The sequence below is a fragment of the Phragmites australis genome, chromosome 15, assembly GCF_958298935.1.
Source record: "Phragmites australis chromosome 15, lpPhrAust1.1, whole genome shotgun sequence".
Lineage (NCBI taxonomy): Eukaryota > Viridiplantae > Streptophyta > Magnoliopsida > Poales > Poaceae > Phragmites > Phragmites australis.
In genome coordinates this window covers 23,389,358-23,403,409 of record NC_084935.1, presented here as the reverse complement: position 1 = coordinate 23,403,409, position 14,052 = coordinate 23,389,358, and the positions used below count along the sequence as shown (strand labels likewise).

Below are 14,052 nucleotides of genomic sequence, written 5' to 3'. Positions count from 1 at the left end.
ACCCCGAAGGGGATTTTGCTTGTGCCAATGACACCCCCCTCCCAGCAAGGGATAAAAACCCGGCTTGGGAAAAGTTTCTGGTCGTTGTTTGGGAGACACATGGATAAAAATCCCGGCCAATCAAAAAAATTCAAAAAAATCAGAAAAAAACAAAGATTTCCAAGACACATGGGTCCCTTCCACGCTTTCTGAGCTGCATTCCATCAAAAGGAAATGCGCTATAAGCACAAATATAATATCTCGCAAGTCAATTATGCTAGATAGGGTCACTAAAATCAAACAAGATGAAACAAGCAATCAGAAAATAAAACAAGCAATCACAAATGAGCTCAAGTCAATTATGCTAGATAGGGTCACCAAAATCACAAGATGACAAGGTTCAGACTGATGGAACAAGCAATCCATATCCCTAACTTAACCCTCCCATTAGAACAAAGTCCCCTCTCATCAGAGTGCTACACTGACAAGGTTCTCTTCTCACAATACTAGTATCCAGATACAAAACAGAATGATGAAGCAATGGTGGTATCCGCAGATTTTCCATAGGTGTCATTATGATCCTTCTGATGAGGACATCACTCTTTCGGATACACACACACCGAGTATTCCTCCAACAATAGGTCCATTGACACGAGCTCGTGCACGTCAACTAAATCATGAGGTGAGCTCGTTCCTTAGTGTTCCTTTATATTTTGATGAGGATGGGATGCTACTGAATAATTGTGATGTATTGTTACTTAGGAACACGGGAGAAGAACAGCAAGGGCGCCCAAGCCAAGGTGGAGGCCCAATCCAGTTCGAGTCCGTTTCGGAGTCCAGGACTAGTCCGCACTAAAATCGTTGCCCAGGACGCATACGGACTCCGTTTTTGACGTTCTATACATGGTTGGAAAGCTAAGGAGATACGCTTTCCAACGGTACTGGTCCCATATCCAAATTCTTTCTGAGTCAACGGGAATCGTCGAAACAAGTGGACGTTCAGAATCTATCAGGGTGCTGTGCCACCATCTTTTGGGCCGTTGGGCCATGTATCGTGTTGGAGTCCAATAGGGACGCGTCCAGGGGTCCTTGGCCGACCCTAGTCTTTTATATACAATAGCCGCCGCCCTAATTAGGGTTGGGTTTTGCTTAGACATTGATCTACACACAGTTGTGAGATTTTCGCTCTTGTTCTGGACCGACTAGGCCGCCGCAAGTGTTTGTGGAACCCCGACGTCGAGTGCTTGAATTCAATTCGCAATATTTCAGATTGCATCTTCTACGTTCTTGCTTGTGTTCTCGGTACGCTTGCAGGGATTGAGCCTTCTTGGCGAGGTCAACCGCGCGACACGGTTGATAACCATTGGAGCTGTGGTGTAGTGATTGCAAGGGAGACGATCTGTTCAGGTCGAAGCCTTTGGATCATCAACGTCGAGTTCTCCACCCACCGACTTATCACTACCTATCGGAAGATCAGACCAACATTGCTCATCAACTGGTATCAGATTTTCAGGTTGCCCGTTAGGGAATTTCGTCTTCCCCTTTAGATTAGTCTGTTTTTCATTACTTAGAGTCCAGAAAAAGCCAAAAAAATTCTGTCAATTTCCGCTGCCCTAGAACCCTTTGTGCCTTTGCAATTTTTGTTTTCAGTTGCGCGTTGTTGAGTTCGTGTCCGTGGTCGAGTCTTGTTGCTGGTTTTAGAGTCGTGTTCTTGGTCTTTAGTCAACGCTTCGTGCTGCTTTGATCACGCTGCTATCCCATCGCCACCATCCCCACCAACAAGTCGAGCCACCACATTACTCGATTTGCCACCGCGAGCCGCCTTGTGTTACTTTCCGTCACGCCAACCCTAGATAGGTCGCAAGCCGTCTTGTATCAATTGCCCTGCCACTGCTACCATCCTTGTTCATATCACAATCCTATTGCTTGCAATACCTTAAAGAGGTCAATTTCTGCAAGAGTTGCTTGAAAAAAAAACCCTAACTCGATAGGGGTTCAGTAAAACGGCCATAACTTTCTCATACGGACTCCGAATCAGGCAAAAAAAAAATTTCACGGACATCTACAGAAAAAGTTGCATCCGTTGCTCCCTAGCTTCGCCGGGTTCCGCCGAAATTCGGCTTGGAAGATTGAGTATTCGAGCCGTGAAGTTTCCGCATGCTTTTTAGAGAACGTGCTTGATTTTCTGTAGGCCACATCTTGCATCCGTTTGAGCTGAAAATTTCTGTGGTTGTTGGTTGTGTGCTCCTAGTTTAGAAAAAAAATATCAGAAAAATACGAAAAAAAAAATTCGTGATTCCTACTAGTGCTAAAAGACAAAAAAGAGGAGCACATAGAGAACACCCAAATAATTGTGCTGTTTGCTATGTCTTTCTCTGATCATCCTTTTTAGCCTTGTTTCAGCTGTTGTGCTAGGACTAGGGACACATGATAGACTAGCAACTGTGATTCATACTTTGGACACTTATTTAGCTTTGCTCTTCTGATTACAATTATTGCAAACCCTTGCTACCATATTGTGCCTTCCAAGCTCCACCTCCTTTGATCCGAACAGGTTCACTCTTGCAATCATCCCACGCTTCCAGACTCGTCACCGGTTGTTCCTCCTTGTTGCGTTGGTAAGAACATTTGTAAGAGCGTAGTAAGACGCTTGAGTGTGTGTGATTCCACCTTCCACAACCTAGTAGTTGATAGGGATAATATTTGTTGTCCTTTGTTTTCTACTAACCATGTCAGGTGATGGCTCTCCGTCGGATTTTAAGGATTGTGTATCCAAGGAAGAACTCAACAAAGCCTTGCAGGAGCATACTAGGCTATTGACAGACATTAGAACAAGCATTGCTAACCTCGTCACGCGAGTCAACGACCTTGAGTTGCGACAGCCACCACAGGATGATGACCATTCACATGATGATGATGATGATGGTACTAATGATGGTGACCAAGAAGATGGTGAGGTTTTTGTTGGGCAAGATGCGCGTGCTGAGCAACGTCCTCATGCTGAACAATTACGTCGTGGCCAACAACAACGTCATCAAGGTAATGGAGGTAATAATGTTAATCTCAACGGTCGCGATGATCCTTATTCTAAGATTAAGTTTTCAATGCCTCCTTTTGATGGTGCATATGATGCTGATGCTTATTTGAATTGGGAAATGACGGTTGATCAAAAGTATAGTTCTCATATGGTTCCTGAAATGCATAGAGTTAGACTAGCCACTTGTGAGTTCACGAATTATGCTATTATTTGGTGGAATGGTCTAGTTTCTAGTGGCTTAGAACCTGAATCATGGCCTAGACTAAAGCGTGCCATGCGCAATAGATTTATTCCTCCTGATTATACACGTGAATTGAAAAAGAAATTACAGCGCTTAAATCAAGGTTCTAAATCTGTGCATGATTACTATCAAGAGCTTCAAATTGCTATGCTTCGTTGTAGTATACAAGAGGATAATGAGGATACCATGATTCGTTTTTACTCCGGGTTGAGACGTGAAATTCAGGACCTTGTTGATTACAAAGATTACAATACTACCAATAGATTGTTCCATTTTGCTATCTTGGCAGAAAAAGAACTGCAGGGTCGACAACAGGTGCAGAAATTGCGGAACAATTTTGGGAGTACATCTACTTCACGAGTACCACCGGGACAAGCAACAACATTCCCTTCTACATCTACACGATCTGCTGCCCCCTCCTCCAACACTCGGGCGCGTTCAGCAGGAGCACCACAACCATCACGTGAGGTGAGTAAATCTACTGTTTCGCAGGATCCAATGCCACGCTCTTCTTCAGGTGCAGCTACCACGGGTCATACAACGGGCATTGTGTGCCGTCGCTGCCAAGGTATTGGCCACGTCATGAAGGATTGCCCAAGCCAGCGAGCATACTCCGCAATAGCAGATGGTGGATATGTTAGTCATAGTGATGTCGAGGAAGAATATGCATTTGAAGCTAATCTTGCAGCCGATCATGACATGGATAGTGAGGGGGAGGAGATTAGTGGTACCTCTGCCACGGAGAGTTATGCAGCACGCACCTTCATTGTGAAGCGAGTTTTGAGTTCTCAAATGGGGCAAGCGGAGCAGCTACAACGCCATAATCTATTCCAGACATTCCTCATTATCAAATATGCACGTGTTCGTACCATAATTGATGGCGGGAGTTGCAACAACCTCTTGAGCTCCGATCTTGTGAAGAATCTTTCCTTGCCAACACGTGCACATCCTCATCCATATTACATTCAGTGGTTCAATAATAGCGGTAAGGTTAAGGTAATACAATCTGCGAGAGTACATTTTTCTATTGGTTCCTACCATGATTATGCTGATTTTGATGTAGTGCCTATGCAAGCATGTTCACTTTTGTTAGGCCGTCCTTGGGAATTTGATACCGATGCTACACACCATGGTAGAAGTAATAAATACTCTCTCGTGCACAAGGGAAAGAAAATCTCTTTGCTTCCTTTGACACCTGCTGAAATTGTGCAATGTGATAAAGCTTTAGCTGAAAAAGAAAAGAAAGAACGTGTTTTGGAATCTGAAAATCAGCAAGTAGCTCAATCTGTTTTTCCACCTAAGAAAGAGAAGAACACACCTAGGTCCGAAGGCATTAAGTTAAAGGGTGGTGTTATGCTTGCTACTAAATCTGACCTTGCTGAAATTCAAGATAATGATACTTTGTGCTATGCTTTCGTATGCAAAGAGGTTTTATTTTCAATTGATGATATACCTAGCTCTTTGCCTGCTGCTGTCACTAACCTTTTGCAGGAGTATAAGGATGTCTTTCCAGCTGAGATACCCCCGGGGTTACCACCATTGAGAGGGATAGAGCACCAAATAGATTTGATCTCGGGAGCGACTTTGCCAAACCACGCTGCATATAGGACCAATCCGGAGGAGACTAAGGAAATTCAGCGACAAGTCCAAGACCTTTTGGACCGTGGGTACGTATGAGAGAGCCTTAGTCCTTGTGCTGTTCCTGTTCTTTTGGTTCCTAAGAAAGATGGTACATAGCACATGTGTGTTGATTGTAGAGCCATTAATAATATCACAATAAGGTATCGTCACCCTATTCCTAGGCTCGACGACATGCTTGATGAGTTGAGTGGTTCTATTATTTTCACAAAGATTGACTTGCATAGTGGTTACCACCAAATAAGAATGAAATTGGGAGATGAATGGAAAACTGCTTTCAAAACTAAGTTCGGTCTATATGAGTGGTTAGTGATGCCTTTTGGTTTAACTAATGCACCTAGCACTTTCATGAGATTGATGAATGAGGTTTTACGTGCTTTCATAGGAAGATTTGTGGTGGTGTACTTTGATGATATTTTGATCTATAGCAAGTCACATGAAGAACACATTGATCATCTACGTTCTATTTTTACTGCTTTGAGAGAGGCACGTTTGTTTGCTAACCTTGATAAGTGCACCTTTTGCACGAATAGAGTTGCTTTTCTTGGCTATGTTGTTACTCCACAGGGAATTGAAGTGGATGAAACTAAAATTGAAGCCATCAAGAGCTGGCCGACCCCTGGGACTATCACACCGGTGAGAAGCTTTCATGGCCTTCAAGAGTTCTATCGGCGTTTTGTGAGAGATTTCAGCACCATTGCTGCCCCACTCAATGAGTTGACAAAGAAGGGCGTTCCGTTCCAATGGGGGCCAGCACAAGAACAAGCTTTTAATACGCTGAAAGATAAGCTTACGCATGCACCTCTACTCCAACTTCCGGACTTTGGTAAGACTTTTGAGTTAGAATGTGATGCTAGCGGCATTGGAATTGGAGGAGTGCTACTACAAGGAGGTAAACCCGTTGCTTATTTTAGTGAGAAATTGAATGGGCCATCTCTTAATTATTCGACTTATGATAAGGAGTTGTATGCTTTAGTGCGAGTTTTAGAAACATGGCAACATTATCTTTGGCCTAAGGAGTTTATTATTCATTCTGATCATGAAGCTTTGAAACATATTAGAAGCCAAGCCAAACTGAACAAACGTCATGCTAAATGGGTTGAATTTATAGAGTCTTTTCCTTATATCATTAAACACAAGAAAGGTAAAGACAATATCATTGCAGATGCGTTATCTAGACGTTATACCATGTTGTCCCAACTCGATCATAAGATTTTTGGTTTAGAAACAATTAAAGGATTATATGCTACTGATTTGGACTTTAAAGATGCTTTCGCACATTGTAAAGAAGGAAGAACTTGGAATAAATATGTGCTGAATGATGGATTACTATACCGTGCTAACAGGCTATGCATCCCAGCTAGCTCTATTCGCCTATTGTTCTTGCAGGAAGCATATGGAGGTGGTTTGATGGGACATTTTGGAGTGAAGAAGACCGAGGATGTACTGGCTACTCACTTCTTTTGGCCTAAGATGAGGCGCGACGTCGAGCGCTACGTGGCACGCTGCACTACTTGCAATAAAGCTAAGTCTCGCTTGAACCCACATGGACTTTATATGCCTCTTCCTGTTCCTAGTGTGCCTTGGGAGGATATTTCTATGGATTTTGTTTTAGGATTGCCTAGGACCAAGAGAGGGAGGGATAGTATATTTGTCGTTGTGGATCGTTTTTCAAAAATGGCACATTTTATACCTTGTCACAAGAGCGATGATGCTACAAACATAGCTGATTTGTTTTTCAGGAAAATCATTCGCTTGCATGGAGTGCCTAACACCATTGTTTCGGATCGTGATGCAAAATTTTTGAGCCACTTTTGGAGGACACTTTGGAATAAACTTGGGACAAAGCTGCTATTTTCGATGACATGTCACCCTCAAACCGATGGACAAACGGAGGTTGTGAACCGCACATTATCCACCATGTTGCGGGCTGTTTTGAAGAAAAATTTGAGGATGTGGGAAGAGTGTCTACCCCATATTGAGTTCGCTTACAACAGATCAGTTCACTCCACCACCAAGGTAAGTCCGTTTCAGGTAGTGTATGGTTTTAACCCCCGTGCCCCTATTGATTTACTTCCTTTACCAACATCCGAGAAATTGAATTTTGATGCTAAGACACGTGCTGATTTGATTCTGAAAATGCATGAGTTGACTAAGAAAAATATTGAAAAGATGAATGAGAAGTATAGAACTTATGGTAGCCAAGGTCGGAAACATATTACTTTTGACATTGGTGATCTTGTGTGGTTACATTTGCGCAAAGATAGGTTTCCTGATTTGAGAAAGTCTAAATTGCTGCCTCGGGCTGATGGTCCTTTTAAAATTGTGGCAAAGATCAATGATAATGCATATAAGCTTGAGTTGCCTGTAGATTATGGGGTTAGTCCCACATTTAACATTTCAGATTTAAAGTCTTACTTGGGAGAAGAAGATGACATTGCGTCGAGGACGACTCCAATTCAAGAGGGGGAGGATGATGAGGACATCACTCTTTTGGATACACACACACCGAGTATTCCTCCAACAATAGGTCCATTGACACGAGCTCGTGCACGTCAACTAAATCATGAGGTGAGCTCGTTCCTTAGTGTTCTTTTATATTTTGATGAGGATGGGATGCTACTGAATAATTGTGATGTATTGTTACTTAGGAACATGGGAGAAGAACAGCAAGGGCGCCCAAGCCAAGGTGGAGGCCCAATCCAGTTCGAGTCCGTTTCGGAGTCCAGGACCAGTCCGTACTAAAATCATTGCCCAGGACGCATACAGACTCCGTTTTTGACGTTCTATACATGGTTGGAAAGCTAAGGAGATAAGCTTTCCAACGGTACTGGTCCCATGTCCAAATTCTTTCTGAGTCAACAGGAATCGTCAAAACAAGTGGACGTCCAGAATCTGTCAGGGTGCTGTGCCACCATCTTTTGGGCCGTTGGGCCATGTATCGTGTTGGAGTCCAATAGGGACGCGTCCAGGGGTCCTTGACCGACCCTAGTCTTTTATATACAGTAGCCGCCACCCTAATTAGGGTTGGGTTTTGCTTAGACATTGATCTACACACAGTTGTGAGATTTTCGCTCTTGTTCCGGACCGACTAGGCCGCCGCAAGTGTTTGTGGAACCCCGACTTCGAGTGCTTGAATTCAATTCGCAATATTTCAGATTGCATCTTCTACGTTCTTGCTTGTGTTCTCGGTATGCTTGCAGGGATTGAGCCTTCTTGGCGAGGTCAACCGCGCGACACGGTTGATAACCATCGGAGCTATGGTGTAGTGATTGCAAGGGAGATGATCTGTTCGGGTCGAAGCCTTTGGATCATCAACGTCGAGTTCTCCACCCACCGACTTATCACTACCTATCGGAAGATCAGGCCAACATTACTCATCACCTTCCTCGCATTACGAAAATCTTCTGTAGGTGTGGCAGGAAGAAGCTTAACCCTGGGCAGTAGATTGACAAGTCATTAGAAAATACAGCAAAATAAGATATGATGTAACTATATCTTTGCAAATTAATGAATGATGGTGCAAAAAAAAACTGCAGCAAAATTGTTGTTAAGCTACAGTATCAGGCAAACAAAAAAACAATAGCATTGATGTTTAGTTCCGGTATCAGGCAAACAAAAAATGCAAAGTGCATACCTTGGGAGCAATTTCACCTTTAACCCACAGTAGACGAACTTTTGGGTTCTTGAAATTGATGAAAATTTCTCTATTTAGCTCACACTTGAAGATACTTGTTGCCATTGCCTTTTCCTCATCTGAAAGTTCTTCAATTGATTCTAGAAGAGCAAGACAATTCTTGATGGAATAGTCATCTTTCGGCTTTGTTGTTTCATTAAGTTCATCCATAAATTTTTTAGTTTGCTTCTTCATAAAGTTGACATAGTCTTGTAGAACACCGGCAACTTGACTTTGCTTTCTCTTTTTTCCATGGTCATCTCCTTTCTGTCCAGAACAAGATGAAGTGGTATTTTCTACTTCATCATCCATGGTATCACTTGATGCCCTTTGCACATCCAGATTTGCAAAGAAAGGGTTCAAGCCAACATTAGGATCATCTAGGTTGACATGTTCTGTTGGTGGCGGCGGCTGCTGCCCAGTTGGCTCAGTTGATGTGAAATTTAGATCACCTGTAGCAATGCTCCTTGTTTCATAGTGGATAAATACACCTAAATTAACTGAGATACAACATTAGAGAACATTACTTATATGCCACTAAATAACAGTCAATATTAGATATTTTCAGAATAGCACTGAAAAGATCGTCTGAAAGAGATTTGAGTCTGAACTCTGAAGGCAGGAAAGGGTTGCCTGAGTAGTTCTCAAGAGCTGACAGGTTTGAAAAGTCAATAACAACAATAGTTAAGCATTAAACTACGACAATACTGAAACCAACTTGATTCAGCTGAGTGGTAATCAGTTCTTTTTCGGAGACAATATAATTACCCCTAGAAAATACTAATTTGACATAATAGTCTGTTGACGAAAATATTGAACGGTTTATTTCAGTCTAAAACCACCCTAGCAGAAGCGTGAACATGTCATGGAGAACAGCACGTTTTTCCAAGAGTAAAACTCCTTTATTTTTTTCCCATGGGGAAAACATAAAACTATATCTGAACCTTGCTCTTCTGCAATTAGGATCTGAACAGATGATCTAAATCAGGTGATTTTATATGTACTTCAGCTGTATCTACTTGAATGTACCTTGCTAACTTCCAGCATAAATCCCAAATGCTATTGTACGAAAAAGAAATATTGCGCATTATATATGTCATACCTCCAAATCTAATGAAATTTTCCTTGGAAATCCTACTAGAGTGCTCGTTTTGTGTTGCCCAGTGAACAACTACTCTCCTCAAACTTGATGTAGAAACAAGAAACAGAGAAAAGGCAGCTTTCATACAAAGGGAAGGGAATGTACTTCAGTACAAAGCAAAAAACACAGACCAGCAGAGAGGATAAATTACCTTCATACAATTGTGCCAAGCTTTCATACAAAGGGAAGGGTTTTGTACGAAATTTCCTCACCTTTGGAAAGTCCTATTGAATGCAAAAAGAAAATTGTTAGTAAGATCAAATCAAACCAGCAATAATACTATTAACAGAGGCAAAGGGGATGGTCTTACAACAATAAGTTTATCCCAGATGTATGGTTCAGCATTGATCATGCACATAGAAGCATTCCAACCTGTACCACTTTGCTTCCGCGCATCACGAATTGCCTTGTAGCTTCCTTTGAGTTCGTTCTCCTTTTCTTGTATCTGGCTTTTTGTAAACCCAGCTGATGGAACTTTTCGTTGAACTTCTTGACAATGCTTCTCCAACCTTCTGTTACCCAACCATTTTGGCCCCTGAACTTTTCATGATTGTGCTCATGGAGTAGATCAGCAAGCCCTTTCTCATAAGTGAAGTTCCAGGAAGCTCTTGACCCTTCTTTAGACATGGCTATACTTAAGAAAAACATTAAAATGAACTAATTGTATAAGAATGAAGCATGTACCAGAACTAGAAATACATAACTAATACAACTTCTACAGCAGTGCATGAAAGTAATTATTAGATAAAGCAGTAAATTACATCCATTAGCTTTAATTAATACAACTTCTACAACAAACAAGTTTCTTATGCATACTAATATTGCTTGTCATACCCGGTTTTGATTGTATTGGTCCCACATCTGCATAGCAATTTGATCTCGAAGAACAGTCCCATCATCAATTTGTAAGCTCACTGACTCCACATCATTTTGATAGTTGTCATCTCCCTCTGGCAGATCAACATAATCAATTTGTGGGATATAAGTAGGTTGGTGATCCAACCAATCCTCATCTCCATTTAGGCCTCTAATTATGTTATGAAATACTGCAGCTGCAGCTGGAATCTTTATCTGAGATTCTATGGGATGATGTGTACCCACTTTCAGAATTTGAAACCGCTTCTTTAGAACCCCAATAGCCCTCTCAATATGGTTTCTGAGAATTGCATGGCGGTGGTTGAATAGCTCCTTGTGATCTGCATATTCCCTTCTTCGAGATGAGCGCCGCCTTCTAAACTCACTGAGGTGGTACCGAACTCCACGATAAGGCACGAGGAATGATGGTGTGTTTGCATACCCACCATCTACAAGATAGAATTTGCCCTTTGGCACGTGAAACCCCTTTGTAATAGCTGACCTAAGGACTCCAGCATCTGATGCAGACCCTTCCCACCCGCATGAGATAAATGTGAAGTTTAAATTCAAGTCGCACACTACCATCACATTCTGCGATAGTGTGCCTTTCCTATTCCTATACGGGGGGCTTTATCTTCTGCAATAGTGATTGGGACATGCGTGCCGTCGATGGCACCAATGCAATTCTGCATAAACAATACAAACTTAAGACAAAGAAAAGGTTGGGGAAATTGATGGATCTAATGTATATGGCTCACCTTAAAGAATGGCCAAAATCGAGAGTCCGATGCAATCTTGGGGTGAGTTTGGTTGGAACTAGGAAGCTTCAGGAATTTGTGGGTGAGAGTAGGAATTATATCAAAAAATGCCTTTATGTGCCTGTGGATCGTTTCACCACTATGTTGAAATGCCTTTTGCATCCTTTCATTGCTAGCATTGTGCGAGATCATGAACATAAACATTCCCAATTGTTCCTCAACTCTAACACCGCGTGTGTCACGAAGTAGACCCTCCCGCCTAAGATAATTTGATGTAGCCTTAAATATCTCTTGCTCCATGCGGAACTCTGACCTACACCAACTCTCATGCCCCTCAAGAATTTCTTTCATCTTTTTAGCACCAGTATATTGTGAAGTATGTACTGGCCTTTTTTCATCATTTAGACCTTGAAGTATGGCAGGAACAATTACAAAAAACAGTTCGTCATCCTCTTCTTCCATCTGCATGAATTTCCCAATTCTCTCCTTCTTATATTCCATAATCTCATTCCTAGAGCCCATTATCTAACAGATAGGATAAAACTTAGATATATTATCAATTATTTGTTGGTCCAGATAAGACTTAGATAATAAAATGATATTTACATGAAACTGCATGTAAAATGACATGAAACTGCGTGTAAAGACCAGCGAACTTAGCATATAATCTGGAAAAGTAGCTTTTTTATAGAAGAACTGGAGTGCTACTTGCTTCACAGTCGACAATGAGGTAAGAAAATGCTGGCATAACCATACTGCGACCTAAAACAGGCCAAGCATCCTAAAAGCTAGAGCTTTGTGCAAAGGAGACCAGAAATTTAACGGTGCCGTCAACAATTCAGCACAAGCAACCAAAGGAATAAGAACAATGCAAATGTAATTATCTGCAGAGTAAGGCCAGTTCTACAGCATGTAAATCTGAAATATCACTTCACTTGCAATCTACAACAGCTTTAAGTTTACATATCAATAAGGGAAGTAATGAATGACAATGACATCCGGTTGTAAAAAAAAACGGTTAGATTTGATATATACTACTCTCCACCAATATGAGTAGTATATGGCACTCTAACTGTGAATTGGACTAACAATGAAGATCATAACAGTGAATTGGAGTAATAATGAAGATCATAACAGTGAATTGGACTAATAATGAAGGTCATAAAAGTGAATTGGACTAATAATGAAGATCATAACTGTGAATTGGACTAATAATCATCCTGTTTTTCAAATGACCATATTTTTCAAACTTTGAAATTGGGTCAAATTAGTGGTAAATACCTCCATAATGGGACTAAGCTTATTCTCCAAAATATTTTGTCACAAACCCCAACCAACTTCACTGCAAGCTACATCCAGGCTACATCCAGGCTACAATATTATATGCTAAGTTCGCTGCAGACATGCGCCTATGAAGAACTCCAGACACTGCAGGAGATTATCTCAAAAAAATGCTACGCCTAGGGCAAAAGAAGACCACGAACGAACAAAATCTTGGGGTGGTGGATGGATTCGGAGGAATCAAAATTGAAACGAGAGAACCGGTGCAAAGGGGCGCTCACCTTGGCTCTCACCCGCGAGGTCGACGTGGAGGCGAGGTCGGCGTGGGGAGGCACGGGCGTGGGGAGGTCCGGTGCAGAGGAGACCTTGGGGGTAGTCCGGTTCGCCGCCGGCGTGGGGAGGTGAGGGGCGTGGGAGGTCCGGCGGAGTGGAGATCTTGGGGACCGTCTGGTTTGCCGCCGGCGTGGGGAGGTGAGGGGCGTCTGCGGCGGAGGGGGGGTGACTCGGGTGCGCCGGCAGTGGAGGACACGGCCACCGTCGCCCGAAACCCTAGCACCTGGTGGTCATCGAGTCAAGCGAACAGAGGGGCGACGGGGAGAGGAAGTCACAAGTCGGGAGATGTATTTTTCTCTCCCCGTGGATCGACGTGTATTGGGCTGGAATGGCCCGTGGAAATTTCGGCCTGCTCGACATCCAAAAGGCCTCCAAGGTTTGACAGGGGACTAAAATCACGGGCCGAATTGCCCCCAGGGATTGGACCGGGATCCCGATGGGGTTTGGGGCACCCAAAGGAGCCCTTCAGGCATTCGATGAAAATGATGCATCTGTGGCAACATAGTATACGGGTAAATTGGGCACCAACTCTTTAATGGAGCAATAATCCACCTATACAACCATGTGATACTTTTTTTTCTGTGAGCGACCCAACTCAAACTTGTCCACACCTTCAGACTGTAGAATCATATTATACGTACACTTCCAAAATCCCCAATGCACAGCAGCACAAATTGTACTAGCACAGATATATATGTTTTTAATTACTTACCTGCATTCTCACTATATTTTCATGATCAGAGTCTACTCTACAATCTATCAGCTTAGCATGCAATACTCTACTCTCAGTCGTTCTTGGCAACGATGCAAACAGGTGTGAGATAGTTTCATTTTCAGCACAAATGGTACATTCAACCAATTTTAAGTATATTATCTTAGAATATAAGAATTCTAGGAGGCACATGTTATGTGCAGGAATTATTGTTCACATCAGGAGGCACAGCGAGGAGGCACATGTTATGTGCAGGAATTATTATTGACATCAGGAGGCACAGTTCAGAAGATGTTACAGGTAGTGTTAGAGCAAGAGTTCATCTTACCTTAGCAAGTACGGTGAGAGTTTCTTCTAAGGAGGAGACTCAAGCTTAGAGACGAAGTTTGAGAGAAAGGAAC

General features: G+C 42.4%; 1 protein-coding gene and 1 pseudogene across 1 annotated transcript; both read right to left on the bottom strand.

The window, feature by feature from the left end:
* Nucleotides 1-9,708: 9,708 nt before the first annotated feature.
* On the bottom strand, nucleotides 9,709-10,421 carry LOC133892222 (uncharacterized; annotated as a pseudogene).
* Nucleotides 10,422-10,551: 130 nt separating this feature from the next.
* LOC133893457 (uncharacterized) lies at nucleotides 10,552-11,893 on the bottom strand. The gene has a single exon (XM_062334482.1). It carries the CDS (start codon nucleotides 11,845-11,847, stop codon nucleotides 11,308-11,310), a length of 540 nt encoding a protein of 179 aa, XP_062190466.1. The 5' UTR covers nucleotides 11,848-11,893; the 3' UTR covers nucleotides 10,552-11,307.
* Between the last annotated feature and the right edge of the window lie 2,159 nt (nucleotides 11,894-14,052).